General features: G+C 37.6%; 1 protein-coding gene and 1 long non-coding RNA gene across 3 annotated transcripts; one reads left to right on the top strand and one right to left on the bottom strand.

Annotated features, from left to right (window-relative positions):
* Positions 1-579: 579 nt before the first annotated feature.
* STEAP4 (STEAP4 metalloreductase) lies at positions 580-26015 on the bottom strand. 2 transcript variants are annotated; one of them, XM_077857093.1, is made up of 6 exons: positions 25776-26015; positions 23539-23624; positions 7945-8402; positions 6774-7301; positions 5139-5303; positions 580-3511 (listed from the first exon to the last, which is right to left on the bottom strand). In XM_077857093.1, exons 3-6 carry the CDS (start codon positions 8398-8400, stop codon positions 3227-3229), a joined length of 1434 nt encoding a protein of 477 aa, XP_077713219.1. In that variant the 5' UTR covers positions 8401-8402; positions 23539-23624; positions 25776-26015; the 3' UTR covers positions 580-3226. The 2 variants fall into 2 exon arrangements, with proteins under 2 accessions (XP_077713219.1, XP_077713220.1); XM_077857094.1 differs by lacking the exon at positions 23539-23624.
* On the top strand, positions 6760-16229 carry LOC144288972 (uncharacterized). Its single transcript, XR_013357028.1, has 3 exons — positions 6760-6980; positions 14116-14234; positions 14898-16229. It is a non-coding gene; the product is annotated as an uncharacterized LOC144288972 (long non-coding RNA).
* Positions 26016-27459: the final 1444 nt, after the last annotated feature.

Raw genomic sequence — 27459 nt, 5'->3', positions numbered from 1 at the left:
CAATTTGTAATTGAAGTAGCTTGTGAGTAGGGGCTTTTCTATTTGCTTCTAGCTTGTTCCAGATTTATAGCCTCTATTTATCAGTTTTTATCTTGCTTTTGAAAGAATGATCAACCCATCAGGGCTGTTGCTGTCCAGTTGTGCAGGGCGTTTAATGTCTGGTCTGCTGGCTGAAATCCAACCTGAAGTCATCCATTGGTGAAATTATTAGCCTCGTCCTGTTGGTATCTACCTGGAGGAAGGAAAGCTTTTTGTTCCCCCCTACTTCTCACCAAAGTCCAGTGTGGGATAATACACCCCTCCCTCTGTTTGGCCAGCTAATACTCTCCCCTCTCTGAGAGTAAAACACAGACACATAGGATTTTGGAGTGTACCTACTGCTGAGCTCAAGTATGTATTACATAAAACTGCAAATCTGTTAATGTGCTTTAGAGCTCATGTACTGCCTCTCCTTTTCCTTATGCCTGAAGGGAGGTATTTTTACTTCCAGATGCCGGAACTACTGTGATTTAAAACCTTTTAATCATTTTCTTTTGGAATGCCAATAAGTCAAAACAAGAATTAAACAAAACTGGAACATATTTTTAAAATAACATTTAATGAATACAAACTTACAAAAGTAGTCATCCCTTAACATGGGGAGAACATACAAAAATAAAAGGTCTATGAGCTTAAAGCTTTTCCTAGAATACAGTGCAGCTTAGTCTAACATTTTTATGCAGAACAGTTTGGATTTGTTAAAAGCTGTACAGTTCATTATTTCCATCTACTCCAAACTCATTCTTTCCAACCCAATGTAAACTAGAGGAGTCAGCTGTGTTAGGATAATCAAGTTGGTTTGGTGGTTTGGGGAGGAAGGATGTGGAGAGGGACAAGAGGAGGAAATTGGCTTCTCTGGTCCATTGTGAGGCTTGGAGCCCTTGTGGTTGAGGCCAAGGGTCAGGCTTGGCACTGTAAAACACCAAAACCACTGGAGGTGTTCTTCAACTTCTGGCTTCATGGATGGCTTTTCTTAACTACACAGGCAGAACATTTTTACTAGGTTATAAAAATAGAGTTTTACTCTAGGTAGGCTTGGTTTTACCTCAGTGTGGCATTTCAATTTTATTGACAAACTATGGCCCAGTAAAAGCTCTTTACCAAAAAGCATGGTTAACCCCAGAGGCTTTCTTTACATCAACCTGGATAGTATTTAATTTTGAAGCAACCATTCTCTAGACAAAGAGCAGCCTTCAACTCTGGGACACTTACATGGCTGTTTTGCACAAAATGGAGTAGATGAGTAGCAACATTTTCTGTCTTTTCCCTTGATACTCTAGGGTCAGCATCACACACCACAGGTCTGCTCACAGTTTTCCAGGATTTTCGTAACCTTGCTTAGGTGGGTCATGGATAAATGAATGAAGCATGTGTTCTGTGTATCTTCTCAGTGTACATGAACTGATATGAAAGACAAAATCTATGAAAGGTATGATGAAACCAATGCCTTCATCCAATGCCAATGATATGGACAAGGTTAATTTAGAAATAATTTGGCAATATATATCAAATGATATTAAAAGTTCCTTAATTTTGTAATCTCAATTCTTGCTAAGTATTCTAGTGAAATAATTTAAAAAATGGAAAAGAGTTATAAGTGCTAAGATATTCTCTGAAATGTTATTTGTTTTAGTAAAAAACAGATATAACCTACATGTTTAGTGTAATGGTTGAATAAATGCCCATTTGATGTAATATAATTCAGCCACTAATAATACACATATATCATGTAAGTCAGAGAATAAAACCACTGATACATTAAGTGAAAAAGGAAGGATGTAAAATTGAATGTAGATGGAACTATTTTCAAAAAGTTTTATAGAGAAATATCCTAGATGGTGGGTGATGTTTTAATATACTTTAATCATTTTGCATCATGTAGATATGATAAGTTGAAAAAAAAGAAAAAATAGATGGCCTTTATAAGGCAGGCAGAAAAAATGCCAATCTCAAAGCCTTTTGTTTATTTCAGTTTGTGGAAAGAGGGTACATGAGGCTCCTTTCAGCTCCATGCATGAGCCAAGAAGGCCAATCCTGCTGAAGGTCATCTTGGAAATGGCACTATCATTAGAGACGGAGGAAACCATCCTGCATTCCAGCAAAGATTTGAGAATGAACCAAGTCTCATATTGCAGCTACTGTTCATACCTCTCTAACCCTAAGATTTTACATAATTCTCTTTCATCTATGCATTGGTCAAATTTATACTTTCATTATTCATTTAATTTCACTGCTTAAAATTATAGTAAGCCCTGATTATAGAAGCCACTTTTTAATACTAGAAATCCATTTCATAGATGATTAGTATTGAATGATATTTGGAATATTCTATTCACCAAGCATACCATAATACCTAAATCATGCAATCCTCGTATAGTGCAACTTTACAAAATTCATTTAGCTTGCTATCTAAAATTCTGGGTTTTTTTATTTCAACTTCTTGTGCAAGGGCTTTTATCAGCCCTTCCTTGCTTATTGTATAATGAGAAAATCCAAGCAGATATCTCTCAATTTTAACTCAGTGTACACCTTTCCCTACACCTATTCCTTTTAGAGAAAGGATCTTATGACAAGAATAATAGATTTGCATATATCCAACCCATGGTTACTTCCAATCAGTTGTGATATTTTTGTGGTGTTATAAAATAGTTCTCCACAGTACAGATCCATGTTGGCAAAAGCAAAATCAAAGAGTACATTAACTACAGAATTCACTATAGCAATACTTATGATCACTTTCACTTACAAAGAACAGTAAGAAAAATTCTCATTCCTTTTACTTCATTTGGCCCTCCTTCTCAGATGTATCTCAGAAAGCCTTTATCAGTGGCCACCATCTTACTGTTTCTTTTTCTTTGCATTCAGCTCTTGAACCAGAAAAGGAAGTTGCATGTATTTCCCCTGGATTTTGCAAGACATTAGGTCATGCATGTTGCCCAAAGCAAAAAAACTTTTTAGTGTGAAACCACAAAGCTAACTGTGACCTTAGCCCCGCTGCCTCCGGGAAGAAGAGAGGCAGGGACCTCCACAGATTCATCACTAACCTGAGATTAAATGGCAATCTATTCCTGTCAATTTCTAAAAGTCAGGCAGCAGTTCCTTCTCTGTTAACAAACTTTAAGCTATAGTGGGAGAAAAATTCTTTCTTAGCTGTGCGCATTACATAGTCTCCTCTAAATATACAATACTATAATTGAGAGTCCAGGTGAATTGAGCTTTGCTTTAAATATTGTCCATCTGATGTTGGTTTTGAGTTCCTCTCCCAGCCCTGGCGGATTCGTGTAAGGGTCTTGTCTATACATGGCAGGATGAGGATAAACTTGATCACCAGCACGGTGCAGGGAATGATGAGCGCTATCACATAGGCTGAAGGAAGATACCATATGAGACTTGCAGGACTGAGGAACCTCTTTCCGCCGTACACCAAGGTGTGGGCTGTGCACAAGATCAGGGTCAAGTAACCCAATTTGGACTATATAAGCAAGAAAAAATACATATAAAAAAAAGAAAAAATACATATATATTAACACTATATTTACAACTTAAAGTGAAACACTCTAAGCCAATGAAGAATATTTATTACCAACCACAAACCTTTGACATCTGTACCATTTAGAACACTCTTCTAAGTACTGGAGAAAGCATTAACCCTCCTTTGGGATGACAAATATTTCATTAAAAAAAGATTGTGCTTACAAATGATATGGTGGTTTTATCTTTTTTAAAAAAATTTTATTCTTGAAGTAGAGTTGGCATACAATGTTGTATTAGGTTCAGGTGTCCAACAGCTTGATTCAACAATACATTTTGTATGCTCACCATGATAAGCATAGGTACCAGATATCACCATACAACGTTATTACAATATTATTGACTATATTCCCTCTGCTGTACTTTTAATTCCCAGGATAGGTGACATAGGTGAAGGGGATTAAGTGGTGGTTTTATCTTAACTTGGCTGGATGGGAAAGTTTAGCTAAGAGTAAACTCTTTTGAGTTAGAATAAATAATATACTTTGGCTTCTTCCCCAATGGAAAACTCTTTCCTTGATCAACTTTTCTGGAGGCCAAAGGTGAATAAGACACAATATGTCCTCAAGAAGCACCACATTAGGTTATGTTACTGACTAAAAGCAGATGCTAGATTGTTTCTATCACAATAAAGAACAATTAGAAAACTTTACTTTTGTTTATGTGTTTTGGCCTAAATTCTAAAGCTCAACATTTATTTCTGTCTTAATGCCTTGACTAAAGGTGTTAACATGAGAAAATGTTGACTGTATTTGTTCTCGGGGAAAAACTGCAAGACTTCTGAAATTTGAATAGTTTTATAAAATTCAAATCTAATTTCAGTTACTAAAGGTCTTTTCTCTTATACTGGTTAACAATGAGCTACATCAGAATAATCTGGAAGGCTTGTTAAAACACATTGTTGGGCCGCACTTCCAGAGTTTCTGATTCATTAGGTCTGGGTGGAGCCTGGGGATTTGTGTCTCTAATAAGATCCCAGGTGATACTGGGGTTCTAGGTACACACTTTGAATACTATTAGTTCATAAGAATAGTAACTAAATGCCAGACATGTCTGGTGGTTGATATGTGGGAAAAAAACAATTTTCCCTGTTACAGATCGGCCTTGAGTCTGGTATGATAACAGTCTAACATAGCTTGCTTTGATGGTTTTAAACTTGAGTTTAATACATGCCTTTTTGTATCAATATATCTGTATTCTAAGGTTGATTTTTCAGAAGTAGAAATTTTGTCTCTGGGTTTCCTTTACCTTGTGCCTAGCACAACCCTATGCACAAAGTCTATTAGTTGTTGGTACTTTTCACTAGCTACTCTTACCTGTGGCCCTGGGAGTAGGCAGTGATCTGGGCAAGTGATGCCCAGTTACGAAACAAAACTATTATGCTAGGCCTTTTGGTGCTAGAGTTTAGCATTTTCTCACTTGAACTTGGTTCACTTGCTATTTTTGTGACATTGCTAGGGAAGTGAAGGAGCAAAATGAAAATCTATGCGTGGTATGAGAGAAAAATGAAAATATTTGTTAAGCTGGACTTGTGCAATATAAAGGAGATTAAGTCTTGAAGCCCTTACCTGTACAAATCGGAACTCTCTCCAGTTGACCATATTGCTAACTGATGGCAAAGAAGTGATTCCCAGGAGTACAAACAGGAAAAATCCAAGGATTCCCAAAGCTACGTAGGAATCACTAAGCCAGGCAGTAGAAGTGCTAAATAGATCTTGTGTCTTGGCTGTTGCCTAAGAAAAATTATAAGTAATTTTAAAAAATTACATTTTTTTACAAACTGCCCAAACTTCTAAGGGGACTGAAAAATACCTCTGCATGGTATATTTGCTCAAGATAAATTGTATGTATTTCTTAATAATCACTTGAAAATAACTGAAGAGAAAAATATACTTGGAAGTGATATTTCTTGGTAGGAAAAGTAATTGGTTCTGCTGGGACTTTATTATAATAGTTGACTCCAGGAGTTGTGTAGAAAGTTTTAATTGACCCCATAAATTTGAAAACAAAGTAAGCATTTACTTAAACCTTCTTTACTATATGGCTTTTTGTTCCCCAAGCAAAACTTGATGTTCTCAAATGATTATACCAAGGATTCTCTTGCCTTACATGCTGATTATTCATACACAGGAAGCTTGGGTTCTTTCATGTTTATTTGTGTCGTAATATAGCATCAAGTCTGTCACACCACAGATTGAGAAAAATCAGGCCCTTAAAATGAGACTCTTACCCAAGAACTTCCCATGTATTTGTCAGGGAAATAATGTAGAGAAATCCACAGAAGTACCATCAATAAGTTATTGACTCATAAACTTTGAGAATGCAGTAAGATTGATCAAAACCAATTATTTCCAAACTAGAATGGATGGATAGCACTTCCTCTGGGACTGCTTTCAGACTCTCTAAGCTGATTCTCTCTGAATTTTTGACTATGCAGAAAATAGTATTTGACATTTGCCCAGAATTGTTCAGTTTTCTAGTTATTGAGGATGGCTCTCCTTGAGTCAAACATTAATGAAGTTATAAGCACCCTTTGTGAATTTGTTTACCTTCCTGTGACACAGGTTTGAACAGCCCCCTTATTTATAAGATGGTTGGTTTTGACTCCCATGTATAAAAATAGAAGTTTGAAAACACATTGGTTTACATTTATTGACTGTACCCCTCCACAAGGAATTCGAGTAGGTGTTATTAAGTTTCCTCAGCCCCCAAATCTGTCAGTTTGCCAGTATTCCAGTGAGTCTTGTAAATCTAAATTTCATTCTCAATAGTTGTACAAGATCTCAACTGAATTCATTAAAAAACCAAAACCAAAACCAAACCAAATCAACAACAACAACAAAAGAAAACAACCAAAAACAGACAGTAGCTCTAGTTACTTTAAAAAAATAAAGATGTGGTGATCCCCGGGCGGCTCAGTGGTTTAGCACCTGCCTTCGGCCCAGGGCATGGTGCTGGAGTCCTGTGATTGAGTCCCTCATTGGGCTCCCTGCATGGAGCCTGCTTCTCCCTCTGCCTGTGTCTCTGCCCCTCTCTCTCTGTGTCTCTCATGAATGAATAAATAAAATCTTTAAAAAAAAACAGTAAAAAAATAAAAAAGATGCTTAGAAAGTGATTTTTCTGTAATTGTGAAGTGTAATATGATGTAGCAAGATTTCTCTTTGATTTAAGGAACTGGAGAATATAAATGAGTAGAGATTTACCTGGGTAATGGTTCTGTTTTTCAGTGTCCATCGTACATAATAACGGATAGGAATCACAAGTGTGTAGAGGACATGGAGGAAGGCAAATCCCAGAGCTACCAAGCCAAGCTGCTTTCTGCAAAGCATCCAGTGGTCAAGCCAGTCTGGGAATCGGCGGTATTTTGTACCTCGGTACAGTTGCAGAATGGCAGCAATAACACCAGGGAGGTAAACCAAGGCAAGCAGTGTAAGCGCTGCTATCGGAAAGATACGATTTGGAATGGAAATAGCCAAGCGAAATGTGATATCTTTCTTGCTATTAACATAAGGGTAGATTATGTCTCTTATAACACAGTAGAAGAAGAAGAAGACACATAGAATAGCAGACAAATAGAAGGGGAACTTCCACATTGGAAATAGTTGCAGGGGGTAGTTTTCAATTTCTTTGGCTGCCATGAGAGATCCTTGATCCAGTGGAGTAAGCCCAAGAGTACGAACAATATCCATCACTCTTTGCTTGGCATGGCTATCATTTCCGCAGACAAACACCTGAGTGAAGAATAATTAATTAATAAATAATTAAATAATACTTATTTTTTGTTAATAGTTACCTTGAAAGTCTATATAAGCACTGTGCAGAACAAGGACATGCTTTTCAAACAAGGATGGTAGACACAACATGTTTTAAACTTGCACAGGTGTGCTGGATATTTAAGCACTAAGGTTTAGGTTGAGGGTGGTTTTAAGCAGATTGACCTGATATAATAGGACCTGGTTCTCCACAGGGTGAAGGGTTTGATTTTTCTTCTGTATTTGTGGGTGCTACATCATCTATGGATTACCTTAATCTCAGTGAATAAATGGAACCAGTTTCATACAGTGTAATGGGAATGGAAAGGATATCCATCAACAATTTAACTGTGTTATTTTTTAGTACTTACACAAGGCCTCTGGAGCCTGACACCACTGGGTTCCATCAACCTAAAAGTTGAGGGTGCTGACAGTGGGCATAAACCACAACAATCGACTGTTTTACTTAGTTAAACCCAAGAAAATTATACATGGCATGTATTAGCAAACTGACATGAGTGTGTATTTTATTTTGGAATTCTATGTTGGCGTCTTTGAGGTAAGTGCCCATTACAACATTCACTTTTTAAAGATTGAGTGTAACTTAATCCTTTAATTTTACCTGCCGATTTGCATCCAGTGTTCCAGACTGGAGAGCCCAGGCTGAGATGGTGTTAAATGCTTTTACTATGTGGGCTCCTGGCACCAAATGAGCAAGGTACTCTGCATTAGATTCTGGATACTGATTGATTTTGAGGTTGTTGCTGATGTCAACCAGTATTTTTCCTTTGAACACCTCAGTTAGTTCCTTGAGAAAATCATAATGCTCTCTGTGGACTGCTATGATTATGATGTCCGATTTCTGGGCTGCTTCTGAATAGCTGAAGATCTCTGCACCATGGGGCAGCAGACTGGACTTCTGGGGATTTCTACTTCCAAAAACAATAGAATAATTACACTGGAGCATTTTAAATGCTAGTGATCTTCCAAAATCTCCAGTTCCAAAAATGCATACAGTCTCTTGCTTTTCTGAAGAATATATAGTAGAAGGAAATGCATCTGTAGAAGTTTTTTCCATAACTGAAAGATAATAACAGAAATGGGAAACAAATATGAAAGCTCAACATGGAACAATTATTGTCATATATATTCTCATATGTGTCTTATTGAACAAAATCACTGGTCAAAAACTTCTTTTGTTGTATAAAGAGATGCAATGAAAAACCAGGACACTTATTGGCAGATGCTTTAAAGTTATATGGACATGTGTTGCAATGATACTGTGTTTGTCCAATACTTAACAGTTAGAAGAGTTCTCAGAGCAAAATCTAACAAAGAATTCACTAGTAAGGAAATTGTAGAGCAATTTACTTATGTTTCATGATACAGAAAATCCTAAATAAGACATTAGCAAACAGAATCCAGCACTGTTAAGAGAAAATGTACATTGATCAAATGCAGATTATTTTAGGAGTGTAAAGATGAATTCTGTAAATTCAATATTAGAAAATCTACTAATATAGCTTACCATATTTAGAAGACGTAAGGAGAAAAACATAGTCATATTTATGGATGCTGTATGGGCATGTGTTAAAATTTGACATTTATTTTTGACTTATAGTTAAAAAGGAACAGATAGGTATTTCCTTAACATACAAAGTATCTTTCTCAACCTAAAATCTAGTATCTAACTTAAAAAATAATTACCAAAAAAAATTATTAGAAACACTCCCGGAAAAGTCATTAGTCAAACAAACATGTCTGCTTTAACCACGTTAGTTAGTATTGTTTGGAAATTCTAGCTAACATAACTGACCAGAGAAAGAAATTCCAAGTATAGAAACTCAAAAGGAGTTGTGAGTGATGAAACTAGTTTCGCAAAACTGGAAAAAGTCAACTGAAAAGGTACCATACATATAGAGTCAACCCAACATCTTGTTTAGGAACCCAATTAATATCAATATTTTTCATATATTAAAAAATTGGTTTGAAGATTTAATAGAAGAAAGGGCCCTACTTAAAGCTGCAACAAAATAGAGAAAATATTTAGGAATAAACTTAACAAGATAACAAGACAGATACATGGTCTACATGAAAAGAAATATAAAATTCTACCCAGAGAAGATTTATGTAAATGGAAAGGTACAGCATGTTCCTGGATGGGCAGGCTCAGTTTTATGCAAATACCAATTTTCCTGAATTTAATCTCTAAATTCTGAACAAGAAAGTACTGAATAGGGGATAGTTCTATTAAATATTAAATATTTAATATCTAAATATTATAAACCTAAAATAATGAAATAATATGGTGTTATCACAGGAATAGAAAATGTTTAGTGAAATAGAGTAAAAAATATAGAAACTGACCTAAGCACATATGATAAAGATGTCATCTCAAGTCAGTGAGAAAAAGGTTGATTATTCAGTAGCAAATATTGATTGGGACAGCTAAATAGCCAATTGGAAGAAAAGGTTGAATCTATACCTCATATTCCTGGTACAAGGAAAATTTGAAATATATTAACGATTTAAATTATCTATCTATCTATCTATCTATCTATCTATCTATCTATCTATCTATCATCTATCTACCTTCCTATTTTAAGTAGAACTACAATAAAAGTAGAAGGAACCATGTAGAATTCTTTTATAACTTGAGGGAAGAAAAGCCTCTTTCCTATATCACAGATCCCTGAAACCATGAAAGAATAAAGGGCTAAATAAAAATACAAAGTATGTCTCTCAACCTAAATGTAGTATCTAACTTAAAAGTAAAAATTGTCATTTATATTACATAAAAAATGTGATTTCATAAAAACAAATACCTGCAAAGCAGAAACCACTGTAAGCAAAGTCAGAAGATCAACAAACTAAAAAATATTTTTAATTCCTACAGATAAAAAAAGATTGCCCATTAGAAAATTGGACAAAGAATATAACTTTCATCCTAAGGTGATGCAACAATAGTAAAAAAATCTTAATCATATCCAAAATAAAAGAAATGCAAGATAAAATTAAATAGAAATACTGTTATAAAGCATGTGAGTTACTTTTTTAAAGTTTTTGAAATTTAAATTAAAAACAAACCAAGTAAATGTTTTAAAAGTTCCTATGGTCCAATAGAATAATCTAGGTTGTCCTGAAGTATATTATTTTTTCTTTCAGTAATGAATTTTTCTCAAAAACTTTATTTTAAATAACATTTATTATTTACTTTAAATTTTTCTTTCATCTTTCTTCTTTCTTTCTTTTCTTTCTTTCTTTCTTTCTCTCTCTCTCTTTCTTTCTCTTTCTTTCTTTCTTTCTTTCTTTCTTTCTTTCTTTCTTTCTTTCTTTCTCTTTCTTTTTCCTTCCTTCCTTCCTTCCTTCCTTCCTTCCTTCCTTCCTTCCTTCCTTCCTTCCTTCCTTCCTTCCTTCCTTTCTTCTTTCTTTTTCTTTCCTGTCTCTTTTGTTCAGTAATGTATCCCCAGTGTTAACAAGAGCACTGACTATGACAGACTAGGCACTTGAAAAAATTTGTTGAATGATATTAAAAAGGTGGAATGTAGATGTTGGAAATAACTGTTTGCTTCGTGTGCCAGGCACAGTGTGGGCACATAATGAAGAGGAAGTTGAATGATTAAAGTGTAGCCCCTAGGAAGAATAAAGGAGAAAAGAAGTTGGGAGGGTGTTGTGAAGACATTGCTTCTTTCACCCAAATGGGTTTAAAGTAATCCTCAGTGAATTTGCTGTGGAATTTTAAACTAGATGTAGTCACTATTCAATTCTTTTTTTTTTTTAAAGCTTTTATTTATTTATTCATGAGAGAAAGAGAGAGAGAGAGAGAACGACTGAGGGAAAAGCAGGCTCCATGCAGGGAGCCCGAAATAGGACTCAATTCCAGGGCCCCAGGATCACACCCTGGCTGAAGGCAGACGCTTAACAGCTGAGCCACCCAGGTGTCCCACTATTCAATTCTTCCATGGTGGATTTCATGCCGATTGTAGAGCAGATGAAGCTTGCACATTTTTAATGGGATTTCAGAAATTTGCCCTTTCCTTCGTAGCCTATGGAAAACACCCATATTCTTACCTGAGTTTATGCAAAGATGTGTCCCTGTATCACAAGCAGATCATTTAGAGCTTTCAAGTATTCAGAAGTCATGGAAGAAATGAACAAGAAATACAAGACTTTCCTGCACTTCCACAGGAACTCTTTGAATAATTGAATTAATCACCACAACTAACTCACTTTTAAAACTAGCTGGTGAGTGATATCTTGAACTATGTCAGAGAAAGGCATGAGCACATGTGGAGAAGCACCTGATGATGATACGTGGCCTTTCATATGGAAACATAGCTGAGCTGTTGAGAAATTCTTAGTAGCATCTGCAAACACAAACCAGTTTAGCAATTTATATTATATTGGTTAGCTGCTAATCGGTTAACACCTGCTTGTTATAACTTAAATCTCTCATACTGGTGAATGAAGCCTTGATTATTGTGAATGTGTTCAAAGAATGTCAGTTGGCAAGCTATCCCCTCACCTTTTATTGAATCTTTTTTCCCCTCCTATGTTATTTTTCTCTCTCATAATCAGATGAACATTTGCAAGCAAAATACAGATTTGATAAAGTTACCAGTGTCCTGTAATGAGATGGATGATATCTTTATTGACATATTCTCACTTGGATCATTTTAATTAATGCAAAGAGAGAGTGATTCCAGACTATTTTGACAATTTGGCAACTACCTTAATTTATTCCAACCTGTCATAAACTTTATTTTAATGGAGATATCAACCAAAGAGCTCTTTTTTTTTGGGGGGGGGGGGAGTCCAGCTCTTACTAGCACTATCAGCTTGAGTAAATTACTCAAACTCTTGGTGTCTCAGTTTCATCATCTTTTTTTTTTTTTTTTTTTTTTTTTTTTTAGTTTCATCATCGTTCAAATGAGAGATTGATAGTACCTACTTTGGTGACTGTGAGAATTAGATGAAATAATGTTTGTTTTGTTTTGTTTCTAAGAGAGAGAGGGAGAGAGAATAGAGAAAGAGAAAAGGGGGAGAGGAGAGAATCCCAAGCAGGATCCATGTCCAACACAGAGTCCCATGTGGAGCTCGATCTTACAACTCTGAGGTCATACATGACCTGACCTGAAATCAAGTCAATCACTTAACCGACTGAGCCACCCAGTTGCCCCATGGATTAATGTATCTTAAAACAGTTCTTGAGACATAGTAAGTACTCAGTAAATTGGCTATCATTAATAGATTATTCAAGTATCTAGTGATTTTCTAATTTTCCAATCTATTAATTACCTAATTAATATAACCTTTATACAAATTCTATAAATTAAGGGTTAATTGTGCTTCTATAACTGATTATTGGAAATATTTAAAATTTATCTGAAATAGTATTCAATAATTCTTAAGAAATTTCTGCTTTCCCCACTTACTGCTTATAAATAAAATCTTATATGAAACGGCTTTAGAACATACAAGTTTATCAAAACACAGATGTATAAACAGCTCAAGAGTGAATTTCTCTCATTTGTAATTCTTACTCATTTTAATATTTCCCTCTTAAAATGCAGGTTGGCAATCCAGTGTAAACACACTTGGACTGTTACCAACCATTGAAATTATTTTTACTTTCTTAAATTTTCAGAGTTATCACTGGACAAACTGGAGATACAAAGACAGTAGGAAGATATAAAATAAAATATCACTTACTGACTTAAAAAAGAAATACAGTCATTCCATTGGGCAATTAATTACTCCTTATCAAGTTATAGAAGTTCTAACGTTGATAATTGTGTTGACCACATCTTGAGCTCCTCCTCTCCACATCCTCCTGGTTTTACTTCCAGTTACTGGGCAGTAATGGAGCTCTGCTGAACTCCCTCTGCCCAACAAAAAGACTCGCTTTGGGGACCCACATCTTGTATCTCTTGATTCTTGTCCCAAGGCTTCTCTGATACCTACTTCTGCTTAACTTTCACACATGTATGACCCATGGGGCCAGCATTGACCAATGGGGGATGGGACTCCAAGGATAAATGCTTACCCTTTCATCGTCTGGCACTCAGTTCTGACACATTTTATAAGGCTCCTCAGAAAGTCCCAGTGAATTGAGCACAACTCCTCTGTAGTAGTGGCCTACTTAATGTTTTTTCCCACGATCTTTCTCATGTTCCTGATTTATGCTTCTTGTCCTCACTCCTGCTCCTTGGAATCACTTCCCTGGTAAACTATCTGCATGCAAACCTTTGTCACAGGCTCTACTTGCAAATCAACCCAGGATAATACAACTTTTTGATAATTTATTTTTCTGGAAAAAGAAAAATGATTGGACCTCAGGTTTCCATAACTGGGATGATGGAATAACATGTGAAAAATAAAAAGTTAGTAATTCTTTGGAAGAATTTCACCCTGAACTCTTGGAAAAAATTCTAATAAAAGGAGTTCATAAAAATGAGATGTATGCATAATCTAAACCACAAGGGAGATCAAGTTGAGGGTATGTTTTACAGTAAGTACTATGTAAAAAAGGAAGTTATGCCTATTTCTGACTATTTATAACTCAAAATTGCTCCCATTTGTAAACATGGATTAATGGAGGTAGTAAGATTTCATATGCAACGACTTAAAAAAAGTTTCGTAATCCTAGTTTACTCTTAGATGTAGGAGGAAGGAATAAAGAAAATAAGAAAGGTGGTACACAGGGAGCAGAGTTATTAAGGGGAAGAAGAATTAAGATAGTTAAAACATAGCATGGTGATTTCTTTTTCCTTCTGCTTTTTACAAATCTCAGTTCTGTGTAACAGAAAACACAACAGGAATACCCCCTAGATTGGAAAAGCTCCAGGACTGATTTTTGTCTCCTATGGAAGCATCTCCCACAGAGGCTCCTGGAGACCAGGGCCAAGACAGGTAAAGTGATCCTACTGGATGTTCATATAGATTAAGAGATTGGTAATCAATAGTGCAGATGCAAAGGGTTGAAGATGACTTTGAAGCCATGGTAGCAGCTGCCAGAGAATCATGTGTGCGTGTCTGTGTGTGTATGGCATTAGACGGGGAACCAGGTGTGGCTCATGTAGAGTCTTGCCTGTCGTCTCCCTTGGTCTGCAGATCCCACCCCAGGCTTGGGGAACCTGAGGTGGCATTCTTTGGGATATTCCAACTAGATGTCCCATAAGGATCCTAGGGCTTGTCTGGCTTTTGCATTTTACTTCTATCACCACCCCCAGAGGTCAGAGATTAGGGAGGCCCTGGCTATTTCCAATTTAAGAGGATTCTAGCATATTAAAAACATGGAAATGTCCAAATGAGATAACAAAACTTGCATTTTTAAAATGTTTACACTTAACAAATCAATGCTATTAATGATAGAATAATTTTATTTGAAATGGTTATAGAAAAAAAAAAAAAAGAAATGGTTATAGACTCGCAGGAAGTCCTAAAGCTAGTACAAGAGGTTCCTGTGCATCCTTCATTTGCTCTACTGGTTGCACTGTACATAGCTATAGTGCAGTATCAAAACTGGGATATTGACATTGGTGTAATGTGTGCATATGTCATTTTATCCCATAGGTAATTCGTGGATCCACTGAGGTTAATCAGGATACAGAGCTATTCCAGCACTACCCTGTGATTGTTGTACTTGCCCTCTTCCCTGCACTCCTAACCCTTGGAAACCATGCATCTGTTCTTTAAATCTCTAATTTTGTCATTTTTGAAATGTTTTATTTATTTTTTATTTTTTATTTTTTTTGAAATGTTTTATAAATGAAATCACACCAAATGTGATCTTTTCATAATGGCTTTTTTTTTCCCATTTCACATAATGCCCTTGAGGTCTATCCACTTTGGTATGTGTATCAGTAGGTTCTTTTTTATTGTTCAGTAGTGGTCCACTGTATGGACTTCATTTGCTTATTTTTGACCTATAGGCCATTTGGTGAAAAGTCATCTCACCTTATACCATCTTCCAGTCAGATTTTTATGTTTTAGCTGTTGAATTTTTATATATTCTAGATATGAATTATTTGTCAGATATGTGGTCTTCAAATATTTCATCCCACTCTGTGGCTTGTTTTGTCATCATCCTAGCAGGGTTATTGATATAGCAGAAGTTTTAAATTTTGATTAAATTTAATATATTGCTTTTTTTCTTTTATGGATTGTGCTTTTCATGTCATATATAGGAATTCCTCACTTAAACTTTGGTCCTGAATATTTTCTCCTCAAAGCTTGATAGTTTTATATTTCACATTTAAATCCATTATCCATTTTGAGTTAATTTTTATATAAAGTCTGAGGTTTAAGCCAAGTTTATTTATTTTTTTGCCTATGAATATCTAATTGCTTCCCTACCTGTTATTTAAAAGGCCATCCTTCTTTCATTGAATTGCTTTTGTACCTTTGTCAAAAATCAGTTGCCTGCACACGTGTGGCTCTATTTCTGGCCTCTCTATTCTGTTCTATTGATCTATGCATCTGCCTTCTGCCAATTCTAAGTAGCTTTGATGCCTTAAAATTAGGTAGACTGAATCTTCCCACTTTTTTTTTTTTTAATTTTCAGAATTGTTTCAGATATTCTAGTTCCTTTGCCTTTCAATGTAAGTTTTAGGATAATCTTGTCCATAGCTATAAACAATTGTATATTTTAACTGCTTATACTCCAACAAATCACTGATTTTGGCATATTCTAAAAATACAACACAACCTATTTTGTTTATTTAGGAGATAATTACAGTTTGTATAACGATATTAATTTATGTTAAAGCATAATAGCAATGTACGGTTATCTGATAAATAGATACAAATCTAAAGTTGTATAATGGACTTCTTTTCATCCTAAGCAGTATATTTCTGTATATGCATAGCTGTCATTTGGAAAATACATCAAAATAAAAATTTAAAGTCCCTTGTGTATCAGCAGCCAAAGGCTAACTGACTTTTCCCCCCTCTTTTTGCCCTGGAAGAGATCCTATTCCTTATTCCTCTTAGTGAGAACAGGAATCAACAATCCAACCAGGCCACTTCTAAAAGGTGGGCACTTTTTTGCCTTTCTTTCAGAAAATGGGCGATTTGATTCCCCTAATGTTTTCACAGAGTGAAGAGGAAAATATGTGAATACTTATGAATATAAGATCATTTGTAAAAATGGGAAGAGGAAAGAAAATCTTCCCCCTCTTTCTCAGGTGCAGATAGACCTGAAAGGAAAAATTAACCTTCATGAATCTTCTTATATCTTGTATCCTGAGAAATTTATAGAAAATACAAATTAAGGTAAATTCTTTTATATAAAGATTTAATCTTAGTTATACACAATATTATATTTGTTTTTTGGCTTACCCAATTTTGCATATTTATACAAACTGAAAATGCAAAAAATATTTCTTTAAAAAGGTTTGGAAGTAATCATGAGAAGGACTATAAAGACAAAACTATCATCACAACACACAAATTTGGGTAATAGAAATAGTGTGCTGGGAATCATAAAGACGTATAAGTGACAAAAAAAAAGGACCCATTTAGAGAATTTGGTTTGGATGGGAATGCAGGAAGACGAGGCCATGATGGTGGTACAGACAGATGTCTTCCTGGCTCTTTCTAGACTTCTATTTGACCATCAAAGCAACTTCTTAGAATAACTAAGGTTTATAAAATGCAAATACCACCACAAAGGATTATACTAGAAACCAGGGGTTCTCAACCCTGGTGCATATTATTATTACACAAAGAACTTTTCATAAAATACAGATGACCAAACTCCTGGAGAGTCAATCAACAAGTCTAGGGTAGAGCCTGGGCAATTTTTTTTTTCTCCAAAAAAAGCTCCCCGAGATGATCCTACTGTTGAGCCAAGATTGTGAACTAGTGCCTGTTAGCTTTCAGCTAACGGCCTGCTACAGTGGTTTTCTTCACACATTAAAATCAGCTAGGTAGATATTAAATGCTAGGACACAACCCTCCTGAGGTTCTGAATCAGTTGGTCTGAGAAAGAGCCCAGACATCTGTAATTAATTAATTAATTTATTTATTTATTTATGATTTTATTTATTTATTTATTTATTTATGATTTTATTTATTTATTCATGAGAGACACAGAGAAAGAAGCAGAGACATAAGCAGAGGGAGAAGAGGACTTAGGGAACCACTCAACTGCTGAGCCACTCAGGCATCCCCAGACATCTGTATTTTAACAAGCAAACAAAGAAAACAAACATACAAACAACAACAACAAAAACCAACCCAAACAAGCAATCAATTCTAAAGAGCACCCAGGACTAAGCACCACTACAAATGAAAAAAGATAAGGGTGTCTTTTTTGGAGAGGGATGGTGGGGAAGAAAAAGGCAGAGAGAAAGCAGGGTGTTGATGAGGTTGTCAGGGGTTGCTGGAACATTTCACCTGCCTTACAACAACTTTTTCCACGAAATAGTCATTGGCTGAATCTGAGAGGCTAGAATTCCTATTTTTATGAAAACCAGAGGCAAGAATGAGTGTGCAGGACCCACAAGGAAGAGAATCAAAGGAGCCAGACTCAGGGCTTGGTGTCAGACTGCGGGTAGGCTTTGTCAAGGAAACCTTGACAAGTTGTTCTCCATGAGCCACAAAGTTCGTCGGATCAAATCCTCCCACAGATCTAACAGAGTACTCCTGAATATTAACTCTCACATTGTGCCATTCACTACCTCATTTATCATTTGGATAAAATAATTATTAAAGATATCCTCCCCCTTTTCCCACTTAAGAATTCAGCTTTGAATTCTGAAACGATTGCTCATCGAAGAGTATGAATTCTTTGGCAGGTAGTATCCCCACAGGATGCATACACTTCCACTGATGTTGTACCACACAAATCCAGTGATCTGGCTTAGCCCCTTCCAGGGAGTTAGAACACAAATAACACTTTTAAACTCTGTAAGATGTGACATGATTTGTCATTTTAATTTGATGCCTGGAAACAGGGATTTTTTTTTTTTTTTTAGTCCTTCCTTCTGTTTTATTTTTCCTTCTGAATTTCAACCCGAAAGCACTACATGACTTGACAACATATTTGTAATGAGCTGAAGCCCATCAATCAAATATTTCCTTTTATCACAAGGCATAGGGGCAGGAGGGAGTTCTGCAACAGTGCCAGGCTTTTTGTGATTAGAGCATTTGTTTTAATATATCCCAGGGAGAAATGGAAAGCAAAAACTATTTTAAAAAATTTAAAACCTTCCACTAACATGTGAACCCATCCAATTTTTTCACTGAGGTATTTCTGTATTTAGTGAGATCAAGGTTCTTCAGGGAAAGCAAGCATATTTACATTTAAGCCCATATCCTTTTCTGACAGGTATATATTATTGCAGCAAAATCAGAAGACTTTGGCTTAAAAAGACCTCTGATTGCAGTTTATGAAAAATGTAACATCTAGAATCAATGGATTCTTTTACTAATTATATTTTTTGACATTCAGTCTTCAGTGTCTATATGTTATTTGAAAATATAGTTAAAGTATATTTCTTATTTTAGCCTCTGTGGTTAGAAGTACCTCTGTTAGTAACAGCCACTGACTAACATATCTAGCATTTAACGCATTTAATCTAAATAAGGAAACCACTGCCGGTTGGTTGCTGAAAAACTGATAAATTATTGCAATTGTATTGTAAGAAAATGTTATTTATCTCATAGCAACCAAGTTTACTGGTGATTCGTTTTTATGCTAGCTAATAGAATAATACAAAAAGAAACAGTAGTCTTAACTTTTATGGTTTGATCAAGTCCTAACTAAATCTAACCTTCACATTAATGTTCTAGAGGGATATATACCTCCTCAGGAATTGCTAATAAGTAGAACTAGCTATGGCCTGTGCTATAACCAAATGATTGTTAGTAACATTTCATTACTAACCAATGAATTACCAAGACAGCAAGGAGATGCAGATCTCTGTTACCTATTTTAATTGTACTTTAAAAGAAAAAGGATTTACTTTTAAGTTCTTTGTGAAATTCTAGTTCATTCAAAAATCTTTTTAATGCATGTTTTCTCATTTAAATCTCAGCTTCATCTGTCAAGATAGATGAAGATTGTGTTATGATTCCCTGGCCAAGAATTTTATCATGTAGGTTCATTATCTACTGACTAGGCTGGTTAGTTCATTTGATTAAAGCCTGGGGCTCATGACAACAAGGTCAGGAATTCAGTCTTGTCTGAGTTAATTTGCCTTGACCTCTATTTATCTTCTAAATGCTGAACAACTTCTTACGAATCTGTAATTCACCAAAGATTCAGCATCAGGACAGAACCTGGGCTGCCACCACCAGAAAAACAACTGTATCTCATGGATTAGGTGGCATTTTGCTTATACACACTACATGAGCATTTGTTTACTGAATAATTTGGGGATTGCAACAACCCACTTAGTATTTAGTGTTAATGGATTTTGCTTTTTCTAGGATTACTGTGGTCAGAGATTTTTAGCAAGAGATTTGATCATTTCTATTAATTTCTATTTTTTTTTTGTATTGAAGACTTTATTGATTTATTTGAGAGAGTAAGAGAGAGAGAGCATGCAAGAGAGACCACCAGCGGGTGGTGAAGGGCAGAAGGAAAAGAGAGAACAGCAGACTCCCTGCTGAGCAGGGAGCCCTACTTGGGGCTTGATTCCAGGACCTAGAGATCATGACCTGAGTCAAAGGCAATGAGTAACAGACTGAGCCACCCAGGTGCCCTGATCATTTCAATTTTGAATGAAAATTTTTTGTTTTTTTTTTTTGTTGTTTCAGTAAGCTTTCTATTAATAGTCATTTATCTTCATATTGAGACCACTAAATTATCTGAATATTGATAATTGCTAAATTAGTTTGGGGGTAGAGGAATTTTGATGTGAATCTGATCCTACTCTGAAGTCTTTGCTGATGAAACGCCATTCTGCTTCGTGTTACCTATCTTCTTACCATTTTTTTGGAACTCTCCTGGGGGTGGGGCACCTGGGTGGCTCAGTTCATTGAATGTCCAACTCTTGGTTTCTACTTGGGTCATGATCTCAGGGTTATGAGATCGAGCTGGTCCCTCCCCTCCTTAGACTCTGTGCTCAGCATGAGTCCCCTTGAGATTCTCTCACTCTCCTTCCACTCCACCTCCTGCTCTTCAGCACACATGTTTTCTCTCTCTCAAATAAATAAATAAATCTTAAAAAAAAAAAAAAAGAAAGAAAGCAAAGAAAAGAAAAAAAGAAATCTCCTGGGGGTGATTTACAGATTCTTGGGAAAATAGTCTCCATCTTTTGGGTATCATTTTCTTCTTTCTAAGCTGGCTCCCAGAGGCAAGGAATCCCCAGTGGCCACTGGGCCTCTAATGTTTGCCAAAACTGATGAGCTTGAGCTTGAGGGCAAGACCTGGCCTTGCAGCTGCTCCATGTCTTACCCCAGGGAACAAAGTGCTCTTGAAACTAACTCCTTCCCCCTTCTTTGTGTTAGCCTGTGATAGACAAGTTTGAGAGAGGTCCTGGTTGATAAATATTTTTTAATGAGATGCTCCCTATTTTAAATTCCTTGGTTTTCAACCTCAGCTCATTTCAATGGTATGGCTAGAGCTGGCCTACCAGATGAGGGCTTGAAATCAGCCATGGTGAGAGTTTTCCCCCATGAAAACCAGCAAATGCTAGCAATTGGGACTTTTTTTTCTTAGTCATTTACCAGCACCCCACCGGCTGTTTCTCTTCCACTCATCCCTTCTCCTCAAGAATGGCATGTGATCATGGAAATGGGAAAATAATTTGGCTGATAGGGTGAAACACTTTTCCAGTCCTACCTGCAATTTAGGCCTAAATCTCTTTCCCTAGGGGCCTCCCTTCTCAGAGGGCCCCTACACTCTAATGCAGATGGGGTCTGTGTGGCTCCCTCTTGACCAGGAAAGGGCCTACACACTGTCTGCCCCAAACATGGAATTAACACAATGCTGCCTATAAATCTGATACTTTTAGACTCTTGCTTCCCTCAAGGAGATAGAGGTGGGGGCCTCTTGCTGTACCACTCTCCCCAAACGTATATCTTTCCATTTTCCAGGTATGCCTCAAGAATGCACAATTGGGGACTGCAGTCTGGGAAAACCAGAGGCAACTGGCACCTTTCATTATTAACTGAGCCAAACCATTTGTCAATCTATGAACTGTTTTCTCCCCAACATCCTTTCCTTTTCTATGAAGAAATAATGGGGAACATAATTTTTTTGTATAAGTATGATTTGCTGTAACTTAATTCTTTTGAACTGTTCACTAAGCTTCATATCTTATGCCATGCTTTCAGGTATTAAGGAAGGTCTAACGTGCTTTACTTAAGTTAAACTAATTAAAGCCTTTAAAAATTCAATATTCCAATTTTCATGACCTCAGTTAAATGCCTTAATCGTATTGTATCACTCTTTAAAATGAATTAGACTCCAAAGTATTATAGTTACAAATTTTTTTTTTTATGAAACTTACCCAGTATAGTAACAACCTAATAAGGTTACTAAAATTAAGGTTAATGAGAAAAAATGCCAAGGTTCCTGCAATTTCCTCCTTCTTTAAAAAAAAAAAAACCTTATAATAATTTCCACTATTTATTTTATATGCACCATACAGTGCAAAGCAAGCTTATGCTTCTCCTGGATTGGCAAGCAGTTGAAATCTGGACACTTCAGCCTTAGGTTGTACAGTGCAGGGTGCTCCTCTGCTCATGTCCTGCTACCTCCATAAGAGTTCACATCTTCCAAAAATAAAAATCAGTTTATCAATGTCTTGGTAGGGCTTCATGTTTTCAATAAAGTTTTGAACAGATTCTCAGTGCTAGGCACTGTGCTGTGCTCCAGTCTTGGGGAGGATGGAGACACATCATCAAACTGCTCTAACCTGCTGTGTAAGGACCCAAGCACAGGAATGTGCACAGCAGACCCCACATTAGAGAATGGGCACTAATTTAGAAAAAGTGGAAACAGAACAAGGAGTATACTAAAGTCTGCACGAAATTGCTTCAGCCATTGTTTAATTTGTGTTCAAAGCTGTTTCCACACCCTGTAAAAAGAGCAGGCATAGATGAAACACACAGAATCAGTGTGGACCATTAATTGCTCCCTCATCTTCCCAGCATTGGTGCCATTGCCACTGAAGACCTGATTGGAGCCTTCTGCTCTGTTCTTAATGCCATTTTTTCCCTTCAGTATTTGGATCTGAGACAGAAGAGACTCCCTAGTTTGCATTCTAATAACCTTCTATGAGGTGTGATATATAGTTGTACTGCTACCTTTTTGGTTTCTTTCTTTTTTTTTTTTTTTTTCAAAATGATAGTTCCTAACTTTTCAAAATTACCCTTCACACACATTTTTTTTTCCTTTTAAGATGAAAAGTGGGCTTTACTTCAGCCTGACATTAGGATTGCTCATACAATCTACATTTAAAAAAAACCATATTTCTCTCAAAACAAGTCTTCTGAAATATTTGACTGTCAAAGTACAACGTAGTAAGAACTCTCCCACATGGTATCATAAACTCTTCTGGGGCATTGTGGAGAAGGATTTGGATCAAGATGTCAACATCCTGCCTAGTTAGAGTGGAAACACTTCCTCTAGTAGAATAGTACATTCTTTTTGTAGTGATACATTTCTGAAAGATGATCTTCAAACAGTACAAGCATTCTTTGTTCTCTTTTTCTTAATGATTTTGGAAGAACAAATTGTTTATGTATATAGGCCAAATATGTTTTCTGATCATGCATTGTTTTAAGCATTAATTATCCTTTAGTTACCTTCTTGGCTTTGTTCCTTCCAGGACTAATTTCTTCTCAACAATAGAACAAGTGTTAATTAAAATCATTTTGGAAATGTCCTACAAGTCATTCAAAATATCCTGAACAGGTTTAATACATCATGCAGAACTATTCAGAAAGTCTTCATCATTAACTAATGAATGATTTTCTTTGGATTTACAAAGAACAGAATCAAATAGGTGACTTCAGAGTTCTTGTCTTTGTAAATCTTATTTCTGTTATTTCTGGAGTAACTACAACTTCAAAAGAATCCTCCCACCCAGAAAACTACATTATTCATAGTCTGCATAGAATCTTACAGTAAGAATTATAGGTAGATGTGGGGATACGCACTTAGCAAATGACCTCCTTCTTGGAGGACAACCCAGAGGACACTAGCTATAAGGAACCCTAGCAAGTCTTCAAGTTTGAAGGGTTATTAGGCACATACCTTTGTCAGTAGCTTTGTGGCCTTCTTAAGATTTTTAAAAGGAAATGATTTTTAAATTCCAGTTGACAAAAAGATCCAAATGACTTCTAAAGAGAACAAGAGGATGAGGATCATGAAACACTAGATTGCATTTCTGAGGGTGATTACAGAATCAGCTACCTGGGAGACTTTAAAAGGAGAATGAGGGCAGCCCCGGTGGTGCAGCGGTTTGGTGCTGCCTGCAGCCTGGGGTGTGATCCTGGAGACCTGGAGACCTGGAGACCTGGGATCGAGTCCCACGTCGGGCTCCCTGCATGGAGCCTACTTCTCCCTCTCCCACTCTGCCTGTGTCTCTGCCTCTCTCTCTGTGTCTATGAATAAATAAATAAAATCTTAAAAAAAAAAAAAAGGAGAATGAAAATAAAATAAATAAAAAAGAAAAAACTAAAAAAAAAATAAGAGAATTTATGTCCTTTTAATAATGGCATTAACAGTGGTAGAGTGAGTAGGGGCAGTCCTTCAGGAGATAGGGAAGAGCAGAGTGACTGCCCAGGATTGCTTCGATTTTGAAATTCTATGACATCTGAATCCATTTTTTTTTTAAACTGTTCAGAAGCAGGCTCAAGGCCCAGGGTTTTCAATTTATTAACAGGCATATAAAAATGTATTTGGTTACTTCTAACAGCAGTTAGCAAGTGTAAGCAAGGCAGAAGTCTAGAAATTATTCTCAGGTTAGGGGTCAGGTCTTGTACATATTGGTTTCTGAAACCTGAAGCTTCTATGTGAACTTCAGCAGAACCATAAATGTTGCCAGTGGAGAAAGTGCTATGACCCAATTTCTCTGTACACATGTACCATTTACCTTACAACCACAAAGCCTGATAAATAGAGGAAAGCTTCATCCTGTTTTCTGAGTTGGCAATGTTTGCCATGCAGATAGAAAACATGCAGGTGGAATTTCATTCCGTGCTAAATCATAGCATTCTGAAAAACTCGAGGCCTTGCAAAAGGCTGTATCTCAAAAAGTTACTGCTTCAAATAAATGTGCCATTTTATAAAATTACACCTACTGGATCAGAAAAAATGTTCTTTCATGTGAGTGACATTTATATGACTGCCATTTATAGGGAATAGGACATTCTCACATAGCATGGCTGAAGAATGCTTTTGAAAGCTGAGAGTATTCTCTGAATGATAAACGTGGTAGAAGTCTAAGACACTTGTGTGGGAAGAGATGCCCCACAACCGAGTAGCAGCCCTATGAAAATGAAAATTGGCTTATTATGAAGAAAGTAATTGCTTGGTTATATTTATTGCATGAATGAGACTTTCAATGCATTTCAAACCAGCAAGCATCTTTAGTAATGGACTTTCACTTTGTTACAGTGTTGGACTGTGAGGATCATCTGGTCCAATAGCCTTTTATTTTACATACAAGGAAACAGAGGCTAAGGTGGTGAGCTGCTAGTTGGAACTAGGAATAGGATTCTCCAGCTTCCCTCCCCTATCCTCCATCCAATTCATCTTCATCACACCAGTCATCTTTTTTAAAAAGTTCCTAAATTATTGGGTAGCCCCAGTGGCCCAGCGGTTTAGCACCACCTTGGGCCCAGGGCGTGGTCCTGGAGTCCTGGGATCGAGTCCCACGTCGGGCTCCGTGCATGGAGCCTGCTTCTCCCTCTGCCTGTGTCTCAATCTCTCTCACTCTCTCTCTCTGTCATGAATAAATAAATAAAATCTAAAAAAAAAAAAAAAAAAGTTCCTAAATTACTATCTGGAGCGAAAAACTACCATCCAGCTGCCTCTGGACAAACAGGGAAACCAGGCTATATTTATTCTTCACAATAAATTACACGTCAAAGTGTCTCTGGAAAGGACACGGATATCGAGGTCAAGGACGGAAGCGGTGGCAGCTCTGAGGACGGATCTCGGCTCTTGGGAGGGTCTGGGGCTGCGGAGCTCGCCAAAGCTACCTCCTTGCAGGCTCCCTCCCCAGGAGCGCCGCAAGACCGCTCGCACCCCGAAGTGAGGCGCGGAGAGGAAGGCACACCCTCCGCGCTCTCCGGGGCGAGGAGCCGTGAGCTCGGGGAGCTAGACGCCCGCGGACGCCCCCTCCTGGAGCGCGGCGGGGCGGGGGCGGGGGCGCGGGGCGCGGGGTGCCAGCTGGCGGGGGACTGGGGTCCGGGACGCAGGGGCCCGGGCGGGTCGAAGCGAGCAGGGAGCGGGGCTGGTGGCGCAAGGTGCGAGGCCGGACCCACCTGCTGAGACGTGCTCGGGCGCAGCTGCGGGGCGCGGGCGGGCTCGGCGAGGGCTCGGCGAGGGCTGCGCGTGGCGCCTCTGGCGGGTATAAGAGGCCGGGGAGAGCCGAGGGAGGGCCCGCTAGTTTCGCAAGATGAGCGGCGAGGAGAGCGTTTCCAGGAAGAGTTCGAACTGGGAATCCCGGGCAACTGGAAGAACCAGACCTTCCGGCGCTCCGCTGCTGCGATCGCGGCAGACACTGCCCAGGGACCAGCCTCCCGGGGTTTTCACGGGTTTTCCCCAGAGCCCTTGGAATCTGTGCAGTCCAGGCAGATGGAAGCTTAGCGAGGCTGAGCACGATCCCTCTCCTGAGGCGGCCAGACAGCCCTGAGTAGCTGTGAAAACACTGCCTACCTGGTCTAGACTTCCAGGCATTTCTCCCATTGCCATTTTGTCTCAATTCAGCATAAGAGGTGACACGTCTTTCCACCTCTGTCTGGAAGCCTTGTGTTCTTGTGGGGCCCATAGCATGGGTGATCTTGAATTTGGAGGGTTTAATTTAGGTGGAGTAAATCGTTCAAAAGAAACAAGCCAAATGAAAAAGAGGGATGATGAGATAGATGCCTTATTGTCTATATAGATCTATATACTATTGCATAATAATATGTAATAATATATGTTGCATAATTATGGATATGTAATTGGATTGATAAATCTTTACGTACAGGAGGAGAGCAGAAGCTACAGCTATGAGGGGTTTAAGATTTAATTCATCATGTTAACCTATGTGGCAAAGCACCACTGCACTCTCAAACTGCAGTTTAGAACCTAGAGTCCTTCCAATCTTGCTCTTGCCCAGCCAACTGGTCTTAAGTTTCACGGCCTACTAGCCAAGACCCAGATGTTCAGACACATGGAGGCTGTTCCTGACACTTCTGAGCCAAGCCTTCCTTTGCCTGAATTGCAGTTCTCCCCGGAGTAGCTTGTGGAGTTAGCTCAGACCCCACATCTTCACTTCTTTTCTAAGCCTCTCATTACAATTAAACTTTCCTTTCTCCATACAGTGTAGTTTATGCTTCCAATACAGCGGTTAGGATGCTTTGTCTCTTTAGAGAGTTACTGTGTCTGTATCACCTCTCCTGGACCGCAAGCCCCGGGGGTGCCGACATCCTATCCTGTTCAGCCTGGGATTCTCCACCACACCTAGCGTAGTGCTTTGCTTATAATTAGTACCCAATATTTGTTACACTCATTAATAAACCTGTCAATTATATTTTATAAAAATTTCATCTGATTTTATTCTTCAGAAGAGGAAGAACTTCAAAAGGGATTCGTTGATTTTAAAGCATCAATTTCTCCAGCTTGAAGACTGACGGGGGGAGAAAAAGGGGTACAACTAGGAAAGAAGGCCTCCTGGTGTGTCCCTTAGAGGCCTCTTGATTGATCAACAGGGTTTGAGTCACTTGCTCCTGGTCTAGGACCTGGCTTTATGCCTTGTGGGCACAGAAACCGGATTCTTAGTGTATTGAACTTGAGACTTCCAGCCAGAATGCTGAGTTGTTAGTTGTTAGTGGAATATAAAGGAAACAATTACTGTGAAAATACAATTGCTGAGGGTACCCAACATTCTAGCCATCACATTTTTTCCCTGGGGATAGATCCTGAGAAGGCCATTTTATGCAGAAGTGTGCTCCATAAAAGGGG

Source organism: Canis aureus, chromosome 18, assembly GCF_053574225.1.
Source record: "Canis aureus isolate CA01 chromosome 18, VMU_Caureus_v.1.0, whole genome shotgun sequence".
Lineage (NCBI taxonomy): Eukaryota > Metazoa > Chordata > Mammalia > Carnivora > Canidae > Canis > Canis aureus.
Note: the sequence above shows the minus strand (reverse complement) of the source record. Positions and strands in the feature narration are given on the sequence as shown.

What these genes read in the sequence shown, in the direction of transcription:
- STEAP4 (XM_077857093.1), bottom strand. Translation starts at nt 8,400, where the DNA reads ATGGAAAAAACTTCTACAGATGCATTTCCTTCTACTATATATTCTTCA. An exon ending in AAAACAGAACCATTACCCAG is followed by an intron (nt 5,304 to 6,773) that starts GTAAATCTCTAC and finishes AATTTTTCTTAG; the next exon opens with GCAACAGCCAAGACACAAGA. An exon ending in GAGAGTTCCGATTTGTACAG is followed by an intron (nt 3,512 to 5,138) that starts GTAAGGGCTTCA and finishes TTGCTTATATAG; the next exon opens with TCCAAATTGGGTTACTTGAC.